Consider the following 26,023-nt stretch of genomic DNA (forward strand, 5'->3'; position numbering starts at 1 on the left):
TACTACTAAAACAGTACATTTTCTCTTCCACAAAACCCAACATAGGCTAATCAAGGATATATGTTTTATACTTTTAGTTCTTATTTGAAATATCTGCATTGATGGGGAAAGTAGGCAAACGTTAGGCCTACTTTCGTTTTGCACTTCAGCTTGTATTCGGTGTAAACAAACAAGCATGCGTGGAAGCCTGGAGTTGTAGCGTTCTACCTTTGAATAAAATGGGAGTATTACGGGAGGCTACTTTTGTGCCGGTTCGCTACAGCTATATTTTGCATATTGCAGCCAATACGTCAACTGGGCTAAAAGGCATGTTAGGTTACCTTTCCTTCTCTCACTGCATTCTCAGAATCTCATCCTGTTCCTCCTATATCCAATGAATTCGGTGGATAGAAGAACTAATTTCTTCAATCTTTGCATCTTGGCTGGCTAGTCTAACTTTCCGCTTTTTCTGCGCGCTCTTGGATTTGATAGATGCGACTACTAGCGAGTCACAACGCGTAACTGCTAACGTTGATGGGAGGTGTAGTTTTTATGCTGAATTCGCGACGTGATTCTATGGTTTGCACCAGTAATGTTTCTCGATGTTGCGGTGTATTTTGTAGACAAACATTGACATGGTTAGAAGTCATTCGCACCAGTGCGCCTAAATATTTTTTTGCACTCGCACGGCATCATTTTTACTCGCATGTGCGAGTGAAATGGGCGCACTGTAGAGCCCTGTGAAGTAAGGATGCTTTCGAAATAACTTAACAATCAACAACAATACAATGTGCATTCAAAAGAATATGAAACCTAAATGTAGACACATTAAGACAGGAGACTAGAATAACTTAAGAAAGACAATGCCTGTTGCACAGTACTGTATACACACGTATGACACTTGGCACATACCCACAGTCACACAGTAATAATGCTCGTTGGTGTTATTTTAATTCCTGTAATGAGATTTATCAAAAGCAGAAGGATTTGCTCATAGTTCCTAACTTTCTGGTGTCCTCTGTGTCACAGGTTCTGAGAGCTCATCAGATGACAGTGAGAGGGAGGAGGAGGACGAGGCCGAACATGATGGAGTTGAGGGTCCCGTCAGTCGAGGAAGTCACCGGAAAGGCAACTCCTCCGAGCACCCTCACGCACTTGAACGCTGGGAGGGAGGGCCCCCATCGGACAGCTTTAAGGCTTCGCCAGCCACAGCCAATGCCCAAGAGGCGAGCGGTCAGGAAGGACCTGAACCCGGCAAGCGCAGGCTGGCATTCGAGCCCGAGGCGGAGAGTGGCCCACGCAAGAGGAAAGCTGAGGCCGCAGCGGTTACAGATCGCACTCCAAAGAGTCAGGCCAAGAGCAAATCCAGGAGCACTAGGTCTGGAGACTGGCTGCCCAGCAGCTCACCAAAAAAGCAAGAGGAGAGGACTTTAGGGAGCGGACAGGAGCAAGGAGAGGCCTCCAGCAGCAGCTCGGAGGACGAGGCCAGCGCTGCCACCGAGCCCACAGCCAAGGAGGAGCCGAGGGGGCATCCGAAGACCAAAGGCTCCCCAGCCAAGAAGTACAACGGCCTGAAGGAGAAGTCAAAGGGCGGGCGGTCCTCTTCCTCTGCCTTCTGGGAGATCCCTGACAAGAGAGCTAAGGTGGCGGCGAGCGGTGCGGAGGAGCGGCAAGCAGGCGGCTGCCGGACCAAAGGCCAGAAGGACGTGTGGTCCAGCATCCAGGCCCAGTGGCCTAAGAAGACTCTCAAGGAGCTGTTCTCGGACTCTGACACGGAGGCGCAGAACTCTCCTCCGCCACCACCGCCGGCGGTCGGACCTCCCGAGGAGCCCCGAGCAGGCACAGACGGCGACGCCGACGGGGAACACATGGAGGAGGACGAGCCGGCCGAGGAGGAGCCGATCGAGGAGGACAAGATGCAGGAGTACCCTACCAGCAGCGGCAGTGGGAGCAACTCCGTCATCAACACACCACCCACCACACCCGAGTCCCCCACCTTGAGCAGCAGCGGCGTCGGTAGCGGTAGTGGCGGAGGAGGAGGAGTAGTAGGAGGAGGAGGAGTAGTAGGAGGAGGAGGAGGAGGAGGAGGAGGCACCACGGAGGCCCCTGGGCGGACGCCGGCCTGCAGTAGCCCCACGCCTCTTCCCCAGGCCCCCGCCACCCCGGCCTCTGGCTCCCCGGCAGCGGCTTCGCCGGCCGGGCCGATGCTGGAGGAGCGCCGTGAAGGTCGTCTGGGCCGCAGCGAGTCGGACAGCAGCACGGTGGAGGTGGAGAGTCTGGGAGGGGAGCTGCAGGAGATGACCCCCCAGGAGGAGAGGGCTGGTTCCCCCTCGAAGGCATTTGAGACGAGCCTCTCCTGCAACAGCAACAGCACGTGCAGCCTGGACCTCAGTCACAGCAGCCAACAGGAGAGCGAGCAGAAATCCAAAGGTGAGGATCCAATGCTGCACAGTTGAAGTTCATTTGAATTTACTTGCAAATTATGCAAATATTAAAAAATCATCCTTTTTATTGTGCATTTCAGGTTATCAAACTGCATTTGGGTTGTTTTGATTAAGTACAAATACTTTTAATCAAAATAGCCCATTCTCAGTTTGATTGATATTTCTTGAAATTTAGAATAAAAAAATGAATTCATTACAATGACACTTTTACTATGAACTCTTCAGTTGGTTTGCCTATCAGTTCTCCTAAAGGTTGTGGCTACTACAAAGGCTAAATCTAGTGCTTTGAACTGAATTGAAATGCATGACCAAAATATGTGTTTTACCCGCCATCAGGAATGTGCTGTGTAGTCCAATTTAGCTTGAAGTCTTTTAGAGTAGAACACAGAAGCTTAACCATGGTCTTGGCATACCGCTCATTTCCTTTCATCTTTTCCTTGGGCAGCTTCAGCCGGTCAGAAACGACACAAAGAATCCCAAGGTGGCGTAATATCAAAGAAACACAAGAGAAGCCACAAGAGCATAGGCCTGCATCCTAAGAAGAACCGAAAAGCAGGTACGTGTACGTACATGTGCGGGAACATTTGGATGTGTAGTTTGTCAGTCCCCGGGAGGCTGGGAAGCCTTTTGGCTCGCTGGGTGACACGGTGCAGCTCGGGAGTGCTGTTGGCTCTCTCTCTTTGTCGGCCATGTGTAGCACCAGCTGCTAGCGCTTTCTTCCTCTCTATCAGAAAGATAATGATCAGATTTGCATGGAGATGAGCAGCATAATGAGCCTCTGATTCGTAACAAAGTGCTTTACGGACACATTAACCACCAGCAGTTACACAGGGCCGGCTGCTCCAGGCTCCCCAGTCTCCAAATAAACGTGCTGTTAATTTATTATTTGTGGCTGTCATTTTGCATGGTCCTTCAGGCCTTTGGGCCCAGTCCTCAAATAGGCTTATTGTTAAAGTGCCAGGTGGTAAATATACAGGATTCAAAACAAAACCTGTAACACTATATGGTGAAGAAAGTGATTTTGGTTAGGTCATAGAGATAAGTGAACACTTGGGCTACTGAGATGCTGATGATAGAGTGGAAAGACAATGCGGAAAACGAAAGTGATGTTCCAGGTGACATGTGACGTGGAACAATATTTCTGATTTACTAAAGGAAAAAATAAGGTTAACATTTAATGCAAGACTTTGAGGAAATTGATGCTCACAAATTTCTCTCACTTTGTCCCCTGACCCTGTCCCTGTCCCCCCAACAGCCCACAGTAGTGACAGTGAGGACCACTCGGTCAGCGAGAGTGCGTCAAAGTCTCCCACCGCCAAACCCAACACGTCGGACCTGAAGCCAGCCATCTCTCCCAAGTGCCCCGGAAGGACCCCCCCGTCGGGACACAAGTACCACAAACACGGTGATGGCGAGCACACACACCACCACCACCACCATCGGGAGCACCAAGGCCGCGCCGCACGCGTTTATAAGTGGAGTTTCCAGATGTGTGAGTGGAACCCACGTCCTAACACTGATTGAATCTTTAGGTTTATTGGCATGGCCAACAGGCACTTATATTGTCAAAGCAGTCTTTAGATTATATGTAGTATGACTATAAATCCTAACATTCAGAACATACTCATCAACAATACAAGAAAATAAGAATCAAGATATATTCTGGTGCATTCACTACCCACATACAGTTGATATGACCAATGTTTTTTTGTTTTTTTTATAAAGACCTCAAAACATATTCAGCACACAAATAATTAGATGAAATTTAATCATAGAGGTGTTAAGGGCTTTCTCTAGTTTTGCATAATATGTGAGAAATAAGGATCCAAGGAGTTATAAATGTTAACATTAGTTTAAACTTGGGTCATTAACAACTATATGATTTTCCTAATGGCTTTTATTATTTGTTTTATGCAGCTGATCTAGAGAAGATGACCAGCTTGGAAAAGATATCATTCCTTCAGGAGAAGCTGCAAGACATCCGGAATCACTATCTCTCTCTCAAGTCAGAGGTGGCGTCCATCGACCGGAGACGAAAGCGTATGAAGAAGAAGGAGCGAGAAAGTGAGTCTACTGTCCAACTGTACAATTGGTTCCTCAAAGTAGAGCTGCAACAAAAATCATCTTTCAGGCTTTCGGAAACATTGATCTGCATTTTTTCACCATTTTCATTTGATCGACATTTAATCGACCAAGTAACTAATTGATTAATCAAGAAAATAATCTACTGATTAATTGACAATGAAAATAACCGTTAGAGTTACTGTTATTTTTGAAATGGCTACCTTAAAGAACTTGAGACCTATAGCATAGCGCCACTGCTTGAATCAGAGGTTCTTTCATAAATTCCACCAAGGTTAAATCCATGTTGATTTTCAGTCCGGAAAGTTTCTTTAACTACATGTCCAAGTTAGTAATTGTAGAGGGATTTAGCAGCATCAGGTTTGTGTTTTGGACCTGGGCCGACCGTTTCTCAGGCGTCAACGCTATGAATTGCCACACATTAAGCATAGCCAGGATCAACTGGTTTGAACTGAATTGACTAAACAAGCTGAATTGACAGCTTGGTCAAATAACTGTGGTCCATGTCAGTTAAAATTTGGGTGTCATTGAATGCTTAAATGCTCAAATAACCGTAGTTCGACCCAGGTCATACAGGTGAAAAGGGTATTTGATGAGCATCTTTGTGTGTCTTTGTTCGGATTTGCCAGGTGGACGGTTTGTAATGACTTGTGCCATTTCAGCAGGTGCGGTGGCAGCCTCGTCATCGTCCTCCTCCTCCTCTCCGTCCTCCAGCTCCCTGACGGCAGCCGTGATGCTGACCCTGGCCGAGCCCACCGTCTCCAGCTCGGCCCAGAACTCTGGTGTGTCAGTGGAGTGCAGGTGACAGGAAGCGAGACGATGGCGAGCGCTCTGAGCACGTAACCAGCACCCGGGGGCCTGCCCCTGCCTTTGCCCTTTCCCCGACAGGACAAACCAGGACAGACCCACACAAACCCACACAGACGCTGGGGGCACAAGAAACTGACCGGAAATCAAGATGAAAAAAAAAAAAAACCTGAACAAGCACTATTTTCTATCGACAACTGTTTCCTCGGCAAGCTAATTGCACTTAAGTGCACTTTTATTCAAAGGCAGACATGTGGAGGGGAGAGCCAGGAGAGAAAAAAAAGTACAAAGCTGTTTTTGTTGTTGTTGTTATTCAGAAATTTTCTTTTTAAGCAATAATTATGTCCATTAAGTGTTTTTCTTTTCCTTAAAGTAATTGGCTGGCCAGCACTTTCTACTGTGGGGCCTACAGAATCATAACTCATCCAGAAGTTCAGTGCAGCAGCAGCACTCTTGAAGTAACATAGAACAGCACTATGTTTTTTAGTCACGTTAGCCTCTCCTCTTGTGTGTAATGTAACGTAATATGCCCAACCACATCCACAGAAATCAGAACCAACAACAAAAATGGGATCTCCATTGTTTTGAGAGCAGCTAAGCTCCATTTCAGTAGCAGGGACCATTAAAGATTGAGTCACGTCATCCAATTGTTTGGGGAAGGCAAAAAGAAGGGAGGGCTTCAGAGGTGTGTAGCAGGGGGATGATTCACTGACAGCTAATAAGTGGATGAATACTGAGCAATGCTGTAGTGCCTTGTAGGTTCCTCTCTTTGGGCACTTTGAGGAAACAATGCAAAGAGAGTTTGAATGGTTTGGATGACCTATCAGTGAAGGGTCATGTATATGGCCTTCATAAAGCCTTTCTTAAGAGTTAAATGGTGCTACTTGTAAATATTGACCATGCCATTACTACAGCTTGAACTATAATGTTCATTTCTGTCACAAAAACTCTGAATTACAAGTGTGTTACGAATTGGAACAATGCCTTATGAATGTCAGTTAACGTTTGGGTGTCATTTAAAGCTTAGATGAGCCTTATGAAGACCTTATACAGACTCCCCTCACCTAATGTGCCGCCCTGTACCGATTCTCTTCACCCTTCAGATGATTAAGACATCTTTGTCTTGTTTACAAAAGACTGAAGTAACTGGGCAGGAGTGGTTAATCAGGCCAGAGCCTGAAGATGATCATAGAGTAATAAGCAAATCAACATCCTTGGCAGCCATTTTAAATGTTTCTTACTACTGAATAATTACATAGCCCCAGACAAAAGGGGCTCAACCATAACGTGGCAGTATTTAGATGTGCAGTGACAGAGTTATTATTAGTATTTGTCTCGATTAGATAATTATTATCGATTAGAATCTGTTCAATTCCACATGTAGCCTTTTCTTTTGTGTCTTCCTCCCTTCTTTCCTTTCTTTCTTTTCTGTTGTCGCTTTTTGAACGTCTCACCCTCTGACACTCCAAGCCCACTGAAAAGCACTTCATAAAACTGCACCAGATTTTATTGTTGTCAAAGGGAGTACTTTGTGGCCTGATATTCACAACAGTGGACAGAATGATATGTATGATTGGAGCTCCTGATTGCCAGGTCTGATTGTTCTGACGATAGAAAGTATGTTGTGATCCATTGTGATGTCTTTTGTAATCCCTACTACACTCTGTTACCCTTATTTTTCTTCTCTGCTTGAGTAGGAGGTAATTGGAAATGATTCAGAATAATAGTCTATCACTATTGAGTGGAGAGGACCTGCCACAGCTCTTAGTAAGATAACACCTCTCCCTGGAACCTTGTAAACCAAGATTGGGTAATTCAAATTGTGGCGTTTTATTAAAATGGTTCACACTTCAAAGGCATTGCCTTTCCTCCAAAAAAAAGACTACTCCGTATAAATATGGTTTCCAATTTCTGACCAAGAAAAGTGTTATAATGTTTAAGTGTGGATTTAGAATGAGGCATAGGTATGTGAAAGATCACTGAAGAAATCTCCAATGTTCCCTTTGTATAGACTCCCTGTTGTACCATAGCCTGAAGGTCTGTTCCGTCTGGCACTTGTATGTAACTGTATGCCTTTGTTATACATTTGTATATTGAGAAGTGTGTTTTAAGTCAAGCTATTTAATATCTTGTACCATGTACTTTTCTGTACAGGCAGTTTTACTGTTTCAACTGTAGTTGCTGTGTACACTCTGAAGGTAAAAGCATGTGTTTCTTTCTTTCTTCCTTTCTTTCTTTTCTTTATTTCTTTCTTCCCCTCTTTGTCTATCTTTATTTCCTGCATTAATTTTGTTCGTTCCCTAATGTGAGTTCCATTTCAGTTCATATATAATATGAACAGTTCGGTTCGTTTATAGTTGTTCACATTATTTCAACAACACATGCTTTCTGAGTTTCTGATTTTTTTTCTTCTGTTAGATTAGTTGTGCTTGTACTAGATGCCTTTTGTGTTTTATCGTGGTTTGAAAAGTATTTTCAAATATGTACATGGGTTGTAAAGTTTTATGGATCTTTGCAAAAATGTGGTCTGACAGGATGAGAGTGTGAGCGAAGAAGAAAGAGAAAATGGTAAAGCTTATAAGAAAGCTCTATAGTATTTATTAGGCGCTGCAGACGATGGACATTGTGTAATTTATTGTACAAATGTAAGCAAAAGGAAGCCTCTGTTTGAAATAAATGCCATAGTTTGTGAACTTAAATGACTATGTTTGATGAGTTTTCAAAGCACGGTGACAATGAATATTGGTCACAATCACACAAATATCCCACACATTTATAGGTAAAAATGTTGTTAATGTAATGTTTGAAATTATTACTAAATTGACAGATAACTATGCTGACCAGCACTATAGGTTAGAGTAGTTGTACTAAATCTGTACCGGTACTAATTTCAGTATCTTGGGTATCCTACTTATACTTATTGTTAGATAACTGATATATCCAATATTAAAGTATGTTATGGTAAGTGTTTTGGTATTCAGTGGTAATATATGGCCATTATTACCACCCTCTAGTAGTCTAATACTTGCTGTCATAAGGCCACTATCTGTGGACTGTGTTAGACAGTGAATCTGAGCACAACGGGTCATGCTCCAGCCCACTACTTGGTTTGTACCGTATGATTAACATGAAACACTATTAACTTCTGTTCATACAACTGCACAGCATACCTTTTAATTCATAAGCACCTGCAGGTCTAAGACCTCTCCCATCCTATTCAGGCCCGATCTGTGGTTGTAGATTGCCTGGCCAAACAGACACACTGAATGTGTAAGTAGGCCTATGCTATGAGGACAATGGCAGATTACTGGCCTGACACTTTATGAAGAGGCGGTGGTGTGGTGGTAGGAAATTAAATTCATGATAAGTAGCAGTTTTGTGTATTTTGCAACTTCAACCATAACTTTTGTTTAGAAGAAAGCTGTTTTCATGTACACCAGGCCTACAAATAATTGAGGATTGAGATTTTGCGAGCTATGTGGACTTTAAGGTTCAAATGGATTGGCTGTTAAAGGCTGCATTTATAACATTTTTTTTTCACACTACATTATAAACTATTGAGGATATGTTTTTAATTTGGTTTTCATTGAATATCTTTCTTGCTTTATAAATACTGTCAGAGGGCACTGATCCATCTTAAGAACATGCCATGTTCTTGTACTTTTGGTATCAGTGTGCAGTGTGCTGTGTGCAGACCATATACAGTCTATGGTGCAGACTGCAGCAGATCCTAAACAGTCAGGCATTTGAAAGGATACCTAAACAGTCACTCCTGTCGTCATGAACGGGTCCTTTACTGTCTATGGTCCTTCCTCCTGCGTCCAATGTCATGTGGTGTTTTGCATGGAGGCAGAGGCTTAGCATTAGCACTTGGCAGCAAATTCTGTCGGCTGTAGAATTCTGATAAGCCTCCAAACTTTGGTTGGAGATGATGGGCAGTAGGACAAGCACGCTTGCGGCTGGTGTCTGCGGGGCCTTGGTCATCGGATACTGTATTTATTTTGACAGAAAACGACGGAGTGATCCAAACTTTAAGAAAAGACTGCTTGAACGTGAGTCCTAGCTCATGCCGTGCCGGCTGCCGAATTTAGCATTGGCTAGCACTAGCACAGTCAGAGCTTCATGCAACGTGACGTTAAAACCTTTAACCAGTTGAAAATAAGGTGACCCATCTTTCTGTCATGCTCGTCCTATGGGCAATATTTGGTTAACGCTAAATTTACACGGACAGTGTGGCTTGTATTCGATAGTAGAACTCGGTAATGTGTGTGTAGCAGTTAACGTTATGCTAGTCACTCTAGGGTTGTCGTGCTAGTTTTACTCGTTCATGAGTAACGTTACACTTGTATAAAGATAACGACCTCGTGTGTGTAGGTAAATTGGCTTCATATTGGTCCAAATCGTCTAATGCAGTGAACATTTAACGGTGTAACTTAACAACTTTGCTATTACGAAAACAGTGTAGCTGCTAACGTTAACGTTGTGATGCCAGCTTTGTGAGCAGAAGAATTGTGTTAAAGCTAATCAACCTGGCTGAAAAAGCAAATATGGGTAGCCTAACAGTAAAGGCGTGTTTGGAAACGTTAGTTAATATGACTGAAGATGTAAATTCTTTAGTGAGAAGAGAATTAGTTGCCTACTCATTTTGGGCCAAGGACTGAAGTCAGGGTAACCTTGGACCTTAATTCGGGAAATTACACAGTTGCTTAGCATTTCTCTTTTGTAACATTGGTACACAGGATTTGTACTACTTGTTATGGCACGTGTGTGTAATTGAAATACTCAAATAAAATTGTATGTATTACTTCTCACCTCTTTAAAATTTCTCAATTTAGGAAGGAAGAATCAGAAAGTTGCCAAAGCAAAGACTGGACTTGCCAAGGTGAGTTATGATAATGTAGTCTGTTGTAAGTTTGCTAGCTGCCAGACTCTGCATATCTTATGAAACAACCATTAACAACACCACACACCATAGCTCAGGGGTGTGTATGAGGCTTTGCTGAGTCAGTACTAAACCCATTCTCTGTGTCTTCAGCTTCCTGATTTGAAGGATGCTGAAGCAGTGCAGAAGTTCTTCCTGGAGGAGATCCAGCTGGGAGAGGAACTCCTGGCCCAAGGTACGCCCCCCAGGGTTCAGACAGCAACACCAGCTGGGGGGATGACCACACACATTTACTGCGTCAGCAAAGATTTATGAGTATGGCAGAAACTGAATCTGTTATGTCTTTGCATATCTTATTATGCAATAATGCATTGATTACAGGATGCCTACAACCCAGCATAAACTCAGAGAAACGTTGGCAACCAGGCTGTTAACTTTTTAGAGCATGAAACACAGGTGCTTCCCAGCGGGATGAGACTGTCTTTTCTGAATCTCTATTCGGTGATGGTGGTTTCTTATCCATACAGCTTGTAAGATTGTATGCATGAAGGGAAAAGGAAAAAAAAGAAGTTGGCTGCATTCTTCAAACCCCCCCATATGCTATTTGTAGCTTTTGGGACAAGCAAGAATGCAAGAACAATTCTAGAACTATCCAAAGTGGAGGGTCTTGCTGCAGTGGCTCTCAAACTATTTCACCTCTAGAACATCTTTAACAGAAGCGTCAGCAAAGCTTTATGAGGATGACGGAAGCTGAATCTGTTATGTCTTTGCGTATCTTATCATGTAATAATGCATTGATTACCAGACGCCAGCAACCCAGCATAAACTCAGAGAAATGTTGGCAACCAGGCTGTTACATTTTTAGAGCATAAAACACAAGTGCTTCCCAGAGGGGATGAGACTGTCCCATCTCAATCTCTTTTCAGATGGAGGTTTATCCATACAACTTCAGGTTACAATAATGGGTTGCTAGATTACTGAGAGTAGCATTAAAGATATAGACTAACTTTTCACAAGTGTTGCTGTTTTAGTATAGAATTCAAGAATAGGTATGTGACCACACACACCACATGTATTCAACTGCTACGATTTACTAATGGTTGATTTCTGTGCCGCATTCACAGGAGATTATGAGAAAGGTGTGGATCACCTGACCAATGCCATTGCAGTGTGTGGGCAGCCTCAGCAGCTTCTGCAGGTGCTGCAGCAGACCCTGCCTCCCCCCGTCTTCCAGATGCTCCTCACTAAACTCCCCACTATCAGCCAGGTGAGTGTGTCGAACGTTGTGCAGGTACTACAGGCCCATGGGTGCTGAAATGTTGAAATTGTGATGTTGATGTTGAAATTCTCTTTCCTGGTATGCAGTGGTATGGTTTATAGTATTCTTCTGTAGTACTTATTGCTGCACTAACAATATCCTTGTGGCACTGTACCCTGATTGTTGTAAGACCCTTTGGATAAAAGCGTAAGCTAAATGACAATGTAAATGGTATGACATGGCATCGCCATTAGTCCCTGTAGTAGTTCCTGTCACAATGACATTATATGTGCTAATGTGTGGACTGTGGCACACAGTGAAACTGTTGAATTGTTGAGTTTTGGGGTGGAATAGATGTAGAGAACAGGGGTTGTATCTTTGTGTTGACGTGTTCATACAAGACTTGTAAGATTGTATGCGTGAAGGCAAAAGAAAATAAAAGAAGTTGGCCGCATTCTTCAAAACCCCCCGTATGCTATGTGTAGCTTTCGGGACAAGCAAGAATGCAAGAACAATTCTAGAACTATCCAAAGTGGAGGGTCTTGCTGCAGTGGCTCTCAAACTATTTCACCTCTAGAACATATTTAACAGAGAACAAGGTTGCCTTTTCTGTGGAATGCCTGTGCATGAATGTGCAAGACCCTGAAAGTGTTTTTTTCCTCTTGTCATTTCAGCGGATAGTGAGTGCTCAGAGTTTGGCAGAAGATGACATTGAGTGAGAATTGAAATGTGAAGTGTGTGTGTGAGTGTGTGAGTGAGAGAGGTGGGACAAAAACAAGATGGCTGCCCTTGACCTTGCCCTGCCTCCTGTTCCCACTACTTCTGTGGCACTGGCAGCGGTGCAGATGGCACAGTGCCGCAAGGCCAAGAGGCTGCTCTCTGATGCGACCAGAGACATTGAGATTTCCATGTCTTTTTTTTTGTTGTTTGTTTGTTTGTTTGTTTGTTTTTTGGTCATGCAATTCTATTGTCTTCGAGATTTTGGCGAAGAAATGTATTTGGCACTTATGTCTGTTTCTGTGTGTTTTAGTTTTTTCTTTTGTACGCAAATGGGGTACACAAAAATCAATCACCCTATAATATTGGGGACATTTGATGACCTTGTCATAATCGAAGCAAACACTCTGAAAGCAGAAGCCTTGATGAACTGACACATGGGAGGCCATGTCTCATTTCCTACCGTGATCTTCACAAGTGTATTCCGTAGCCTGCTATACAGTCATAGCAACAAGTGTCATGCTCAGCACACCAGTTTAATTGATTTATCATTAATGTAGCAGTTCTTGTTCATCCAAATACAGTGCATTCTTAGCAAAGACAGTTTTTTGGAAACTACCTATGAGTTGCTTTAGGCCATATTGGGTTAATGTCCAAAACCCAATTGACGGTAGAAGCTAGGCTACTGACATTTTGTGATGCATTTTAATCTTAAGACACGGCAATGTCAACAGTACCAATAAAACACATTGGCTTAGGTGAATTTGGAGTGTTTTTCCCTCCCCAATTTTCAATTTCTTCAATATTTTACTGTGTTACCAGCTCTAAGCTCATATTATATGTCTAGATTTGACTGTTTCAGATTTTAACAGTTCTTTTATCAGGACAAAAACATTACAGGGGCTGTAGTGGAGGCTAAACATTAAAAAAAAATCACACTGTATTATCCACAATACACTCAAAACACAGTAGGAACCAGTTACCAGGAACTTTAAAAGAATCCGATGGCGCAGTTCACCTTACCGTGATCACATTATTCATAGTTTAACCACCTCTTATTTTACCACTACACCCCGTCTACTGCACAATCATTCATGAGTTCTATCATTGTGAGAAAGCGGATATAGTTGTATATTGTATCTTTGACGGAACCGACCACGTGTGTGTGTGTGTGAAAACTAACTGGAACCTCGTACACAGAATAAAGTCAGTGCTCTTCATAACATCAGTTGACAGATACTTGTTATTCCACGCCAGGTAAGAGTATGTTAACTTGAATAATACTATTGATAGAATAAATGTGTAGCAAATGTCTAAGACCTTAAAAGTACATTTTAATAGCGTACCGGCGCGAGTTGGCGTGTTCTGCTAGCTGAATGATGCCGAAAGACAAGCACGTGGTTACTGAAATGTGTATCAAAAGCCAATGAAAGTAAATGCTACTTGCTATTATAGCTAAACCAAAACTTACAATAGCCTAGCCTACCGTCATTGATCCACAGAGGAACCTGAAAATATATCTTATTTTACCTGCTTAATAATTCCGTTTTTCATTTACAAAGTAGATGTTTGCAATGTAGACCTATCTGATACGACATGATATGAAACAGTAACCTAATTAACATACAGCTTTGCAATAAAGCCATTCAAAACAATAGCCACTGGATGGCAGTAGTAACACACGTTAGCATCCGGATTGTGTAGGGAAATGGATTTTGTGGTTAACCTTGCCTAAAAATCTTGTTCTGTTGTGAGTGAAAATATATGCCGGTCGTGCAGAGGAACAGTAGTTTTGCATATTTATTCTTACACCAAGCCTAATCTCAGTGTAGGCCAATTATTGGTTTCCTCGGGTTTTTAGTATTCTGTTCAGGCGCTGAAATGCCATTCTAATTGTGCAGCATGAGACAGCTGGATTAATTAAACGAAACGAGGCTTTTATATGGCTTTGTTTCAGGGGCGCAGAGGGCACTGGGGACGTGGGGGATATGTCCCCCGCAGTACACTAAATAAATAATAACCTATAGGGTTTGCGCTAACTATGTAAAACTTCCCATTAACAGCATCACATCACTAACCACAGCCATCTACAGTACTGTAAGACTGCACAATCTCATATTCACTCTGTTGGATATCTGAAGCCAGTTTGTCTACTAACAACCATCCACTCTAAAAAATGCTGGGTTGAAACTGTTGAGTCATTGTGTGGGGTTGTTTTTACTCATGTTGGGTTATTTTCTGTAACCCAGCTTGTTGGGTTGATAGTTTAGGACAGCGCCCCTCCTCTCCCGCACCTGTGAGCACACTACCCAGCACCAGGGTAACTTTAACACAGCTGCATAGTTCTTTGAGAGTTCGGGGGAAATTGTTATTCTTTCAACTGTCCATGCAGTCCAGAAGCTGTCAACATGCAGTGGAAATCGGGCGATTTTGGAAGGTATGTATGTGCTTTTAACTTTTTTATTATTATTATTCAGACGGATTTTAAAAGTCCACCCAGAGATACCCTTCGTGATATGAATGGATATTCTGCCTGCCAATTTCGTTCAGCCTAGCAGCTAAGCAGGTTAAGAATTGTGTCATTCAAGCCAGCTAATGTTAGCTAACATTAACTTACAATTACTGCTCATGTTAATGTTAAATCTACACAAAGACAGACTCTTAAAAACACAGTTCTGTGTTCACTGGGTATGAACTGCTGAACAGAAACAAAACAAACTTTTACAACAAACTAAAATTAGCATACCAACAGCTGGCTAGGTTAGCAGACGGTTGGTATGCTAACGTTAATTAAATGTTTCGTGGTAGTGCAGCATGTGTGTCAGCTAATGTATACAGTCGAAGTAGTCTCTTCACACGTACGGTAATCATCATGCCAAACAACATTAATTCATTCAGGGTAGCCTCATATTATAGCCATGTAATTTACTGGGTGGTTTTTGGTGGTAACATTAATGTTACAGACAATTTGAATTTAACTAACTGAATGTGTTAACATGAGCTAGCTAACGGTAGAACTATCACTGCCACTAACGTTAATATTACTGAACGTATGTTTGTCAGTCTAGACAACTCCATGAGCTGGTCATGGTTTCTGAGTGTGTTGCGCTAATATTTTGTCTCCGGATTTGTAATGTTTGTCAACATCATTCCCTGATAATGGTTCGTGAAAGTCTTGATATAAAGTTCTGTCAATAGCAGTGATTAATTCACTCTTTTTCTTTCTTTGATTGACAGGGCTGACCCCCAAATGGACCATGGAATCTAGCTGTCTTTATGGAAGTAACTTATCACATGCTGATGCTGCTTTTAGAGTATACTATCCATTCAAAAATACTGTGAAATAAATAATGATGTCGAACTGTTTTATTTCATTGCATGGCTATTTGTTGCCCATTTTCTCTCAATGCAACCCAAATACTGGGTTTAGAAAACCTGACAACTGGTAATTTTAACTAGCAGTTCTGTTGATATAACCCAGTGGTTTGGGTTGAATCTATACCCAATATTCTGTGTGAATTTTACTCAACATTTATATAGTTATAACCCAGCACATTGGTTACCTTTACCCAGTCTATTGTGCCAATTTAACTAGCAGTTCTGTTGATATAACCCAGCGTTTTGGGTTAGAATCATACCCAATCTGCTGGGTTTAATAGGCCTAATGTACCCAGACCATTGGGTTAGGATAACTCAATGTGGTGTTGGTCCAATAGCTAACCAGCGGCTGGGTTATATTTGGGTTATTTTTAACCCAACATTTTTTAGAGTGTCATTAGAGATGCGTTTCGTTTGGAGCGGCATACTGGTAGGCTATCAAAAGCATAACATTTTCGGTTTGGTTTGGGATTTAATTGCTAAATGTTGGGACTGATGGGCACTGAAATCTGGGAGATATTTGATGGTTCACTGTTATGTTTCATGCAGTTGAAAAAGTGTCGGGATTTCCACCGCTGTGTATTGCGAGACAAGGCAAGTCATTAATTGAATAGGGGTTGTGCTGTAATAGAAACCTTTTTGCGCAGCCAAGTAGCCTAAATTGAGTTATTGTTTAATTGGGGGCCAAGCAGCGAAGCTGCGAGGCAACCCATAGTGATTCTACGTATTCTTATTATTATTATAACGAAATGCTAATTTGCCATTGAACCGTACAGTAACAAGTTGGGATATTCGGCACATTGATTCGGTACAGTCATATCTTTAATTTATCAAAGTTTCAAGTCTGCACTTGGAGTGCTCTAGCGCCACCAACGTTTCAATTTTTTTATTGCATCTATGCACTTGAACATTAAGGTATATTTGGAATCCTTGGATGACACCAAACTCGACGCACCCCATGACATCAATTTCTGCAATGTTGGATCTTCCGCCATATTGTATTTCATCAAAAACACTTAAAAGGCATCAAAGGTCATAAAGCTTGTCCGATTTTCACGAAATTTGACGCAGATGATCTTCAGACCATGACTCACAAATGCATTGCTTTTTGGAGCAATATTCAAAAACCGTCGCCCGTCGTGACCAATCAAAGCCGCCAAACAGGAAGTGGAGTGATCTCAGCAAGGCTTTCGCGTATCAACACCAAACTCAGTACAGGGTCTCAGGACCCAATTAGGAGGAGGCTCAATAAATTTGATGACTTTTGACCGATAGGTGGCGCTATAATTAGCAATATTACGTTTTGGCCTGTAACGGGTGATGTGTTTGGAATTAAGACATATTAGTGATGTCTATTAATACTTTGAGAGGTCCTTAGGCCGACACATGACAACATGTGACGTCAACATAATTGATTCGACCGCCATATTGGATTTCACCAAAAACATTTAAAAGGCATCAAAGGTCACAAAGTTTCTCCGATTTTCACGAAACTTGACGCAGATGATCGTCAGACCATGACTCATAAACACATTGCTTTTTGGAGACATATTCCAAACCGGTTGCCTGTGATGACCAATCAGGAAGTGAAGTGATCTCAGCAAGGCTTTCGCATATCAACACCAAACTCAGTACAGGGTCTCAGGACGCAATTAGGAGGAGGCTCAATAAATTTGATGACTTTTGACCTATAGGTGGCGTTATTATCACAGGAAGTGGGCTCATATTTCAGCAATGCTTTCACATATTGAAACCAAACTTAGTATATGGACTTGGAACCTCATCCTAAGGACAGACAATAATTTTAGCAACCTTTGACCACTAGGGGTGCTATAATTTGCAACACTTTCTCGTATCATCACCAAACTTGGTATGTGGACTCGTGACTACAACCTGAGGACGCACAATAAATTTGGTGACTTTTGACCACTAGGGGTGCTATAATTATCAACACTTTCTCGTATCGACACCAAACTTGGTATGTGGACTCGTGACTACAACCTGACTACGCACAATACATTTGGTGAGGTTTGAGGTATGCATATGTGTGGGGGGTTATTGGGGTGTGTGGGAGAGGAGGTTTATCTGTGTATATGTGTGTGTATGGGACAGGGGGTTAATTGGGTGATTGTATAATGTAACAACATTGGGTTGCCATGACAACTCCTTCTCAACTGCTTGGCCCCCACATTGCTGCTTGCAGCTATATTTATACATGATTTAGTAGACTACATTTTATTAAATTCGTAGGCTGGAATGCCTTGAGTCACGCAACAATTGTGTTTAAATGTAGTAGGCTTCAGCCTCAAAGGGGCAGCAAGACAATAAACTTGAGAATGTGTGTTGGAGACCCATGGTAGGAAAACGACTTTATTAATCCAACCAACAATATAATAAAATATTAAGAAGAGGTGTTATTTCATTGACTTAAATCGAAGCCATGTCTTCTAGTGCTGGTGGACTGATGGCAATTGTTGGTATGGTATAGGCAAATATGGGAACCTGCCTTTAATTGTCCGGCTATAAATAGAATCAATCCCGGGCATAATTTGAGGATTTATGGTAGTCTAGTCTCCTGCTCAACATGGCATTAGCTGTTATGTTTATTGATAACAAACTCAACTAGCCTACTGATCAACTCGTTTTCACTAGCCTAACTATAAAATACAAGTCTATACCCAACGTTTTTGTTCTAAGACATTTATTTCAAAAATAATTTCAAGACACAAATTGGATACTTCAGTTACCTTGGTGCATAAATCCCAGAGAGTAGGCTACCACACCCCAGAGTGATGGGCCTTTCTTACGTTCAGTGTGGGGTATAAACAAGCTGAGAATTTAGCGGTGTCATGTCTGCCTGTCACAGACGTGGGGAGCTCTTTGAAGCTTGGGATAATGTGGTACAGTTACTACAGTAACAGTATTTTATTTTACTTCTTATGTAATATTTTTTTTTTTCAATTTTATAAATGCTTTGTTTAAATGCTGTTGGAACAAATAGTAGTTGATTATAAAGGCAACTTTCTGTTGCAATTTTCTGTTTCTGGACTGGTAACTTGTTAAGCCAACATGTTCTAACATTGCATAAATATTAACTGCAGACACATAGTGGGAGAGTCAATTTGGTTTATACCAGACAATTTAGGTACTGTAGGCCTAACTAGGCTATTTGATCATGTAGTCTATGTTTGGATCATAGGCATGATGATTCATTTATGGCTTCATAAAATATCAACATCATGTTGCTTTTAGAGTATTCTACGACGGAGTAATATTTTTGCCATGGCGAGATTAAACTCGACATGTTGACTTTAAAGTCAGCATGTCGACATTAAACTCGACATTTCGAGAATAAAGTTGAAATGTAATGTCGACTTTAATCTCGACGTGTCGACTTTAAAGTCGCCATGTCGACATTAAACTCGACATTTCGAGAATAAAGTTGAAATATAATATCTACTTTAATCTCGACGTGTCGACTTTCAGATAGATTGCGTCTTTCTGTTAACTACTCATGGCCGTCATCGTGAAGTGCTGTATCTCGCGGTTGGAAGTACCATGCACTATGCCGTTTAGTATATAGCTAGAATAATACATGTATCCAATGATATGTTTCTATACAAAATGCTATTTCACTCTGTTTTACGTGGGTAAGGCCACCGCACATTCAAATAACTGCCCTTCATGAACCAGGCCGTCACTCTCCATAGGTTAACTAATTTCTCTAAAACTGCTTTTCCATGTCTCACCTGCAATAAACATAGGAGGCTATAAACACAGGTATAGCCTAAGCATATATACTATTTTGATCCCGTGAGGGAATATGTGTGCATGTATACTTTATTTATGCACTGTGTGTGCATATGTGCGCATGTAGGCTACTAGTACATGGGGTGGTCGGGAGGACAGCTTCATTCGTCCCTAGACATTCAGCAATAGGCTGTTTTGCATCCATTACAAACAAGCAATGTGAAATTCTAGGATTGGGGAGAGCGCCTAGTAGCCTATGCCTAGTCTAGTGCATAAGCATGAAGTTGAACCTTTAGATTAAAAACACTCTTTAATAATAGGCCTACAATAAATAAAAAAACCCGCTAATGACGTTTAGGCTACTTTTGACCATCGCATTTATCGCCTGTAACTCCGTGATAAGGACCTACAGGAAAGTATTTGGCTGAGCAACGGAGGTTAATGTTTTATGTTTTGTTCACATGATATAGGCCTATGTCTAATCATTGTTGCAGTCGAAGAAAACTGGAATGTTTAATTCGTCCTCCCTTTCAATCGTCCCGAGCGGTCCTTCTCTCTCCAAACTAACTTTATTCTCAAAATGTTGAGTTTAATGTCGACACGTCGAGATTAAAGTCGACATGATATTTCAACTTAATTCTCGAAATGTCGAGTTTAATGTCGACATGGCGACTTTAAAGTCGATACATTAAGATTAAAGTCGACATTACATTTCAACTTTATTCTCGAAATGTCGAGTTTAATGTTGACATGGCGAGTTTAATCTCGTCATGGCAAAAATATTTCTTCCTTCATGTGTGGCCCTAATACTCCGTCGTAGTATTCTACCATTGGCCCAAGTAGTGTGAAATAAATCTAAAAAAAATAAATAAAAGTAGAATTGCACATAGCAAGAAGCTGGTCTGAGGGCAGATCTGGCGTTGTGCTCATCTCACAGTTTTGACCATTTTTATCAAAAAATATTTTGAAAACAATCAATGATATTATCTTAATATTCTGGCATGTTTAAAATATGATGGTCGAAAGTGGGCCAGAGGTGGCGATCCGATATCTGGAAATCTGATCTCACTATGGGTTTGTGTTCACAATTTGGTCCCCCTCACTTTCAAAATATCTCCTGCACCCCTGCTTTGTTTAATTTCTGGCAACATTTCAAGTCCAGCTTCTGAACATGATAAATTACAACATTAAAAGCATAACTACTCAAATGTTAGCGCTTCAAGACCTGCCTGTACTGCAGAACTGTACAATAGCTGAATATTTGTCTTTGAGTAAGCCTTTTGGGAGCAAGGTGATCTGATTCGCTTTCCTCTCAGCATTCTACTTCTACCCTGACCTGCGTAGTTAAAGGGAAGTATACCCCCCCCCCCCCCCCCCCCCCCCTTCAGTGGGCTGTCTGATGTATGTATTTTGGAGCGGCTGCCTTGGCGCTGTTGCTAACACAGTCTTTGGCGCACAGGAGTGGTGCAGTGCGAGACAGCAGAGCCCTGCTCAGCGTGATGCCACTGAAGGGGAAATAAATAAAACCCAGCCACTAGCCTTCCAGGCCAGCTGCACTCAGACTTTCCTGGAATGGCATTGTCGGTGGGCGGGGGTTGTGGTGGTGATGGTGGAGAGTGGTGCCTATTACACTTGGCTGTGTCGAAAGCCCTGTGTGTGCTGTGCACTCACTGCTGCACACCAGCTCCTGGTTGGCCATCAGTCTGCAGTGCATCAGTAGGCTACCAGTTACTATCCAGTCGTTTTGGTGTAAGCATTTTATCTCTCAATTCATGTAGTTTTTTAAATAATGTCAGGTAATAGTAGTATTAGGGTCTTATATTAAGCACTTTAGTAGCGTGAGTCAAGTGCATGAGGCAAACAGATGTTTTTACTATTGTTTTTTACAGTATTCTTTAGTGCCATTTGATTGCTTTCAGCACACGTACAATGAGTGTGAGGATGGTCAGTCATGGACTTACTGCACTTTCATTGCCCCTGTGTCCTCCTCTGACCTGGCGTCTCAGCCCAGCTGTAGGTCTCTGCTAAGCTGCTCAGACGACAAACTGCTCTGAGGTGATCACAAACACACAGACACACACACAAACATATAGACACAAACACACACACTCTCGCTCTCTCTCTTTCGCTCTCTCCAACACACAGACACACACACACACAGACAAGGACACACTTTCAGGCACACAAATACAGACACACACACATGCTGAGCGACTTAGAGAGGCTGTGTGGAGCCTGAGTGTGCTCTGAGGCACAAAAGCTGCGTCATCAGCTCTAAGAGAGAGTTGCAGCAGCGGGTCAGAGAGATGGAATATCTGCTCGCACAAGATGGCTGGCTGCTGGACGACAAGCCCTCTGAACAGATGACTCATGCCATTATAACCTCCTCCACACACACACACACACACACACACACACACACATACACATACACATACAAACACTTACTCTCTTTCTGTCACACAAACACATACACACACCGATACCCACTTACACACACACACAGCCTAGTTGTTTTAATTTCTGAGGACACACCAGTTACATAAGAGCAGACAACCCGACATTTGAGACCTTCAGCCTGGCACGGCGTATGCCAGATGGCCCCGGAGGATAGGGGACTGGAATGAAATGTGGAGAGGAGGAGGAGGATGGAAAATCTGGCTGTTTCCTGACAGGCCTTTTTTTCTGTGTGCACAGACAGACATGTGCACACACGGATTGGATTACCATCCAACAGGACGCCTCAGAGGTTCAAGCAGGGCGCGAGCCACTATTGAACACGGTCTCTGTCAGTGGTCCAAGGGTGGATACTTTTTCAGTATCAACTCCACATCATGGATGTGGTGTTGGGTATACTGCCAAACAGCAGGGGTGCATTTTATACTTGCCAACATAAAGCCAGTTAGGAAGGTTATAACATAGAGGAGTCCGTTTAAATATAGCTGTATAAAAGACAGATGGAATAAGCATTTGCATGTAAGCTTCCCGCCTCTACACAAGTGCAATAAAATCAAGATGTACAGTATGTGTGTTGGAGTCGTGCCTGCACATTAAAGAGGTTCTGTAAGATGAAAGGTGAAACTGCTTAAAGCTACCTTGGCTTTTTGAAAACACTAGCGGCTCAAGGGCGCGTCTGTTGACTGAAAATGGGCTGGGCCATGGGTCTGCCAGACGAAGCATGAATATTTCAGCCGCCTCGCTTATTTTTCTGGGTCATTGTCAATAAAGTGTGATGAGTCAGCACTACTCCCCTCTGCTCCCCTGCCTCCTATCACACTCACAGGAGTACTTGCTGCTGCATATCTCCCCATTTCTGGGAAGGGGGGGGGGGGGGGCGGCGACAGATTAGGGTCACCATGGCAACAGCATGGAATCCCCCAAGAGTGGTGCTCAGCTTCTTGTTGTGGATTATAGAAGGTTGACAGCAGGCTTCTGGACAAAGTTGTTGAATATTTTGAGGAGCTGTCAACTTCACCTGTTACCAACGCTACCCCCTTTTGTGTAAATACCCAGGAGCCTAAGTATGTACGCATAGTGTATGTCAGGCACGAGGGGGTTATTATGCTTCCCTGTGAAGTTCTCCAAGGGTAACATACTCTGTTTGCTGGCCTGGAAGATTCCCTGTTGGACGACAAATCAAGGTCTAATTATTTTTATCCATCCTTTTTATGATTACTGGTCTTTGGCAGCGGCGACCAGGCTCTCAGGAATACCAGGCGGGAGGAACTGGAAAATCCTACCCAACAATAAGAATGAAATATGAAAATTGAACGGCGGCCCGGAACGTCAAAACGAAATGGAAGACTGTGTTTTCCATGAACTCACACACTCATACCAGAGCTGTTTTCTTTCTCTTTTGCTCCAATCTTCTCTCTGCCTCTCTCTCTGTCTCACATACACACATACCTTTTTCTGTTTGGATGGAATGTGGGGAAAAACTCACAAAGGACTATGTAAAGACCTTTTATGTGTATGTGTTTGTGTGTGTGTGTGTGTCTGTGTTTATGTTTGTTTGTCTATGGTCTAAGAGGCGGCCGTGGAGGATACTTGAGAATGCTAGTGACTACGTTTGGGGTGTGTGTGTGTCTGTGGTCGTAGAGGGGGCCGAGGAGGATGCATTTGGGGTCAGGCAGGAACCTGGAGCTCTGGACAGAGCTGTTGGCATATGCATTTGGGCGTGAGTGCCAAGTCCCGTCTGTGTGCGTGCGTGTATGTGTCTGTGCACGTGTGTATATGTGTGTGCATGTGTGTTTGTTTGTGTGTGCGTGTGTGTGTGTGCACGGCTGCCTGTTTCCTTGGTAAATAAACATCCTGCACTCCTCGGTCCCTCCCTCCCCAGCTGCCGAGCGAGCACAGTCGCACTCTGTCCAGAAGGGGTCATAGAAGGCAATCGGCCCTGCCTGCTCAGCTCCCCAAAGACACTGTTCTGTCTCTCAACCACCTCCTCCTTGTCCTCCTCCTCGTCCTCTCCCTCCCTCCTCCTCTCTCCTCCCCTTGTTCTGTTTCTCAGACCTCTCCAGCTCCCTCTAAACGAGTCGCAAAATTAGCTTCAACGTCAAAGCCCTCTCGGTGAAAAGATGACCAAAGGGAGGAGGAGAGAGGGAGGAGAGGGTCACAGAGAAAGTGACCGAGTCGGAGAGTTCAGGGCACAGTTACTGCTGCAGGGCATGCAGCTCATGGATAAAATGGACGCTCACTGTCTCATTGACGCTGTTCCCCCGATCAAAATCCTCTTGCATGAGTGGGCAGCAGTAGTGCCAGTGTCCGGCTAGGAAAACCACTCACTGATGGCATGGAGTGAAGAGGACAAGACCAGACCACAATAGCGCCGCTGCATTAGCCATTAGCCATGCACTGACATGCTGCTGGGATGTGACACTGAATCAGACCTGTGTGTCAGTTACTGATTTAAATTTTAATTTACTTCACACGCAAACAGAAGGTGTTAACAATGAGCAGGCGAGAGTGTGTGCTTTCCAGTTCCCTACACCCCCACATTTTTATTGTAAATAATAATTCAACAGATTATATTACAGGGAATCATTGTTTTTAATGAGGCATGGGAGTCAGGTAGAAAAGATGTGCACAAAATTCATTGTTGTTTGTTTAGTGATGTTGTTTTTACTGCTTTCAGTAGGGGGCACTGTTGCTCCAGTGGATTTGTCTCATGGCCAAATGAGCTCTTTGAAAACATGATGGTTGCCTTCAACTTGAGAACCTCCCTGTTACTAACAGATTCTATAAAACGTGAAGTCTACAGTAGGGAGTTATTGAAACAAAGCAAAAATCATGAACCTTAATGCTTTCTCAACGGGACAGAAATCTTTGGAGGCCTGCCTTGTAAATGATCACCTCTGGTGATCTTAGCATAGGTACCTGAGTGCAATGCATTTGCACCCTCCTAGTGTTTTCAAAGTATTTGAAACGTCTATATCAATCCTGTAAAAGATAGTTTTGTAGTCAATACTGTATTTGTGAATCCATATGAAGTCTGACCCTGACCGTGGCTGAGTTGGCTGTCCTCACAGGGAATGTTCTGCATGTGGAGAGGATATCGGCCTGTTTGTTTGGCAAAGCCAGCGTGTCATGTGAAGCATTATGCTCTCGAGCTTCAAACTGTTAAACCGCGGGAGCTCGCTCTGTCTGGTTTGCAGAGAACAATAGTGCGGATGAAACTGGAGAGCCAGGAGAAAGAGAGAGAGAGAGAGAGAGAAAGAGGGAGAGAGAGAGAGGGAGAGAGAGAAAGAGGGAGAGAAAGAGAAGGGAGGCCAGGATTTCAGCACCCACCCCCCTCCTTCAGCCCTGTCCAAGGACTCTGGAATGCAGCCGCTCGGAATAACCCCACTGATCACTGGGTTGGGACAAAAACTTCCACGACTACATAAATAGCCCCAGTTCGCAGGAACATCTGCCACCTAGCAACCACAAACGGGGTTAAAGAGAATGAGCAAAAAAGTAAACAACAAGTCCAAACGTGGTAGAATATAGACACAGTTCAGTGCCTGCTGGAGTATGTAATTTTCTCTTCCTTCCTTTCCTCTCTCTGTCTCTCTCTTTCATTCTCTACTGAATCTCTCTCTTTCTTGGCACCTAGTCAGCAGCCCAGCCTAGCCACCATCGCCGTGCTCAGCAGACTGCGTCAGCCAAGGTGAAGCCGCCATGGGCGGAGAAAGACATGAGCTTGGCGAGCCAGCCAGAGAGTGAGCAGTGAGCCTGGTGTTCTGGGACGCGCAAGGGAGTTAAAATAAACCGAAAGGCACTGTCATGCCTGCAGAGAGAGAGAGAGAGAGAGAGAGAGAGAGAGGCACAGGAAATACGAGTCGTGTCAAAGCAGTGCTAATAATAATGGCTGTCCTCTGCGGCGGCAGTGAAGGGATTTAATTACGCAGGCAAACTTAAGCTCCGTGTCATGCATCGTGGCTCGTGTGTGTGTGTGTGTGTGTGTGTGTATAAGAGAGGGGGGGAGTGAGGGGGAGGGAGACCGAATTCTCTGGCACATCCTAAAAATAAAGCTGGCGGTACGTGCTCAGAGTACTAACTGCCATACATATGACCCATTTTCCCTCTCCAAGAGAGGATGGATGGAAAAAGAGGCGGGTGGAGAGGACGGGGGTTGCTGGGAAGGGGTGTGTGTGTGTGTGTGTGTGTGTGTGTGTGTGTGTGTGTGTGTGTGTGTGTGTGTGTGTGTGTGTGTGTGTGTGTGTGTGGTGGGAGGGGGGGATGCAG

At 43.3% G+C, this 26,023-nt stretch overlaps 2 protein-coding genes and 2 non-coding genes across 10 annotated transcripts in view; all 4 read left to right on the top strand.

The window, feature by feature from the left end:
• Positions 1 to 8,011, top strand: part of arid4b (AT-rich interaction domain 4B) — a 46,836-nt gene extending 38,825 nt beyond the window's left edge. For 4 of the 6 annotated variants that reach the window (XM_042066418.1, XM_042066422.1, XM_042066423.1 and 1 more), the window contains 5 exons: positions 1,009 to 2,409; positions 2,869 to 2,979; positions 3,679 to 3,915; positions 4,341 to 4,487; positions 5,168 to 8,011. In XM_042066418.1, coding sequence (XP_041922352.1) covers positions 1,009 to 2,409; positions 2,869 to 2,979; positions 3,679 to 3,915; positions 4,341 to 4,487; positions 5,168 to 5,310 — 2,039 coding nt within the window. In that variant the 3' untranslated portion in view covers positions 5,311 to 8,011. The remainder of the gene's footprint in view (positions 1 to 1,008; positions 2,410 to 2,868; positions 2,980 to 3,678; positions 3,916 to 4,340; positions 4,488 to 5,167) is intronic. The other 2 variants (XM_042066421.1, XM_042066420.1) reach the window with 2 other exon arrangements.
• Positions 8,012 to 9,119: 1,108 nt separating this feature from the next.
• Positions 9,120 to 25,973, top strand: tomm20a (translocase of outer mitochondrial membrane 20). Of its 2 annotated transcripts, XM_042066427.1 has the most exons (6): positions 9,120 to 9,364; positions 10,148 to 10,194; positions 10,348 to 10,429; positions 11,319 to 11,461; positions 12,127 to 12,194; positions 25,922 to 25,973. In XM_042066427.1, exons 1-5 carry the CDS (start codon positions 9,241 to 9,243, stop codon positions 12,169 to 12,171), a joined length of 441 nt encoding a protein of 146 aa, XP_041922361.1. In that variant the 5' UTR covers positions 9,120 to 9,240; the 3' UTR covers positions 12,172 to 12,194; positions 25,922 to 25,973. The 2 variants fall into 2 exon arrangements, with proteins under 2 accessions (XP_041922361.1, XP_041922360.1); XM_042066426.1 differs by lacking the exon at positions 25,922 to 25,973 and having other exon boundaries at positions 9,122 to 9,364; positions 12,127 to 12,932.
• LOC121686463 lies at positions 10,769 to 10,903 on the top strand. The gene has a single exon (XR_006023962.1). It is a non-coding gene; the product is annotated as a small nucleolar RNA SNORA14 (small nucleolar RNA).
• On the top strand, positions 11,902 to 12,036 carry LOC121686465. Its single transcript, XR_006023963.1, has one exon. It is a non-coding gene; the product is annotated as a small nucleolar RNA SNORA14 (small nucleolar RNA).
• Positions 25,974 to 26,023: the final 50 nt, after the last annotated feature.

This window comes from Alosa sapidissima, chromosome 16 (genome assembly GCF_018492685.1).
Source record: "Alosa sapidissima isolate fAloSap1 chromosome 16, fAloSap1.pri, whole genome shotgun sequence".
NCBI lineage: Eukaryota > Metazoa > Chordata > Actinopteri > Clupeiformes > Clupeidae > Alosa > Alosa sapidissima.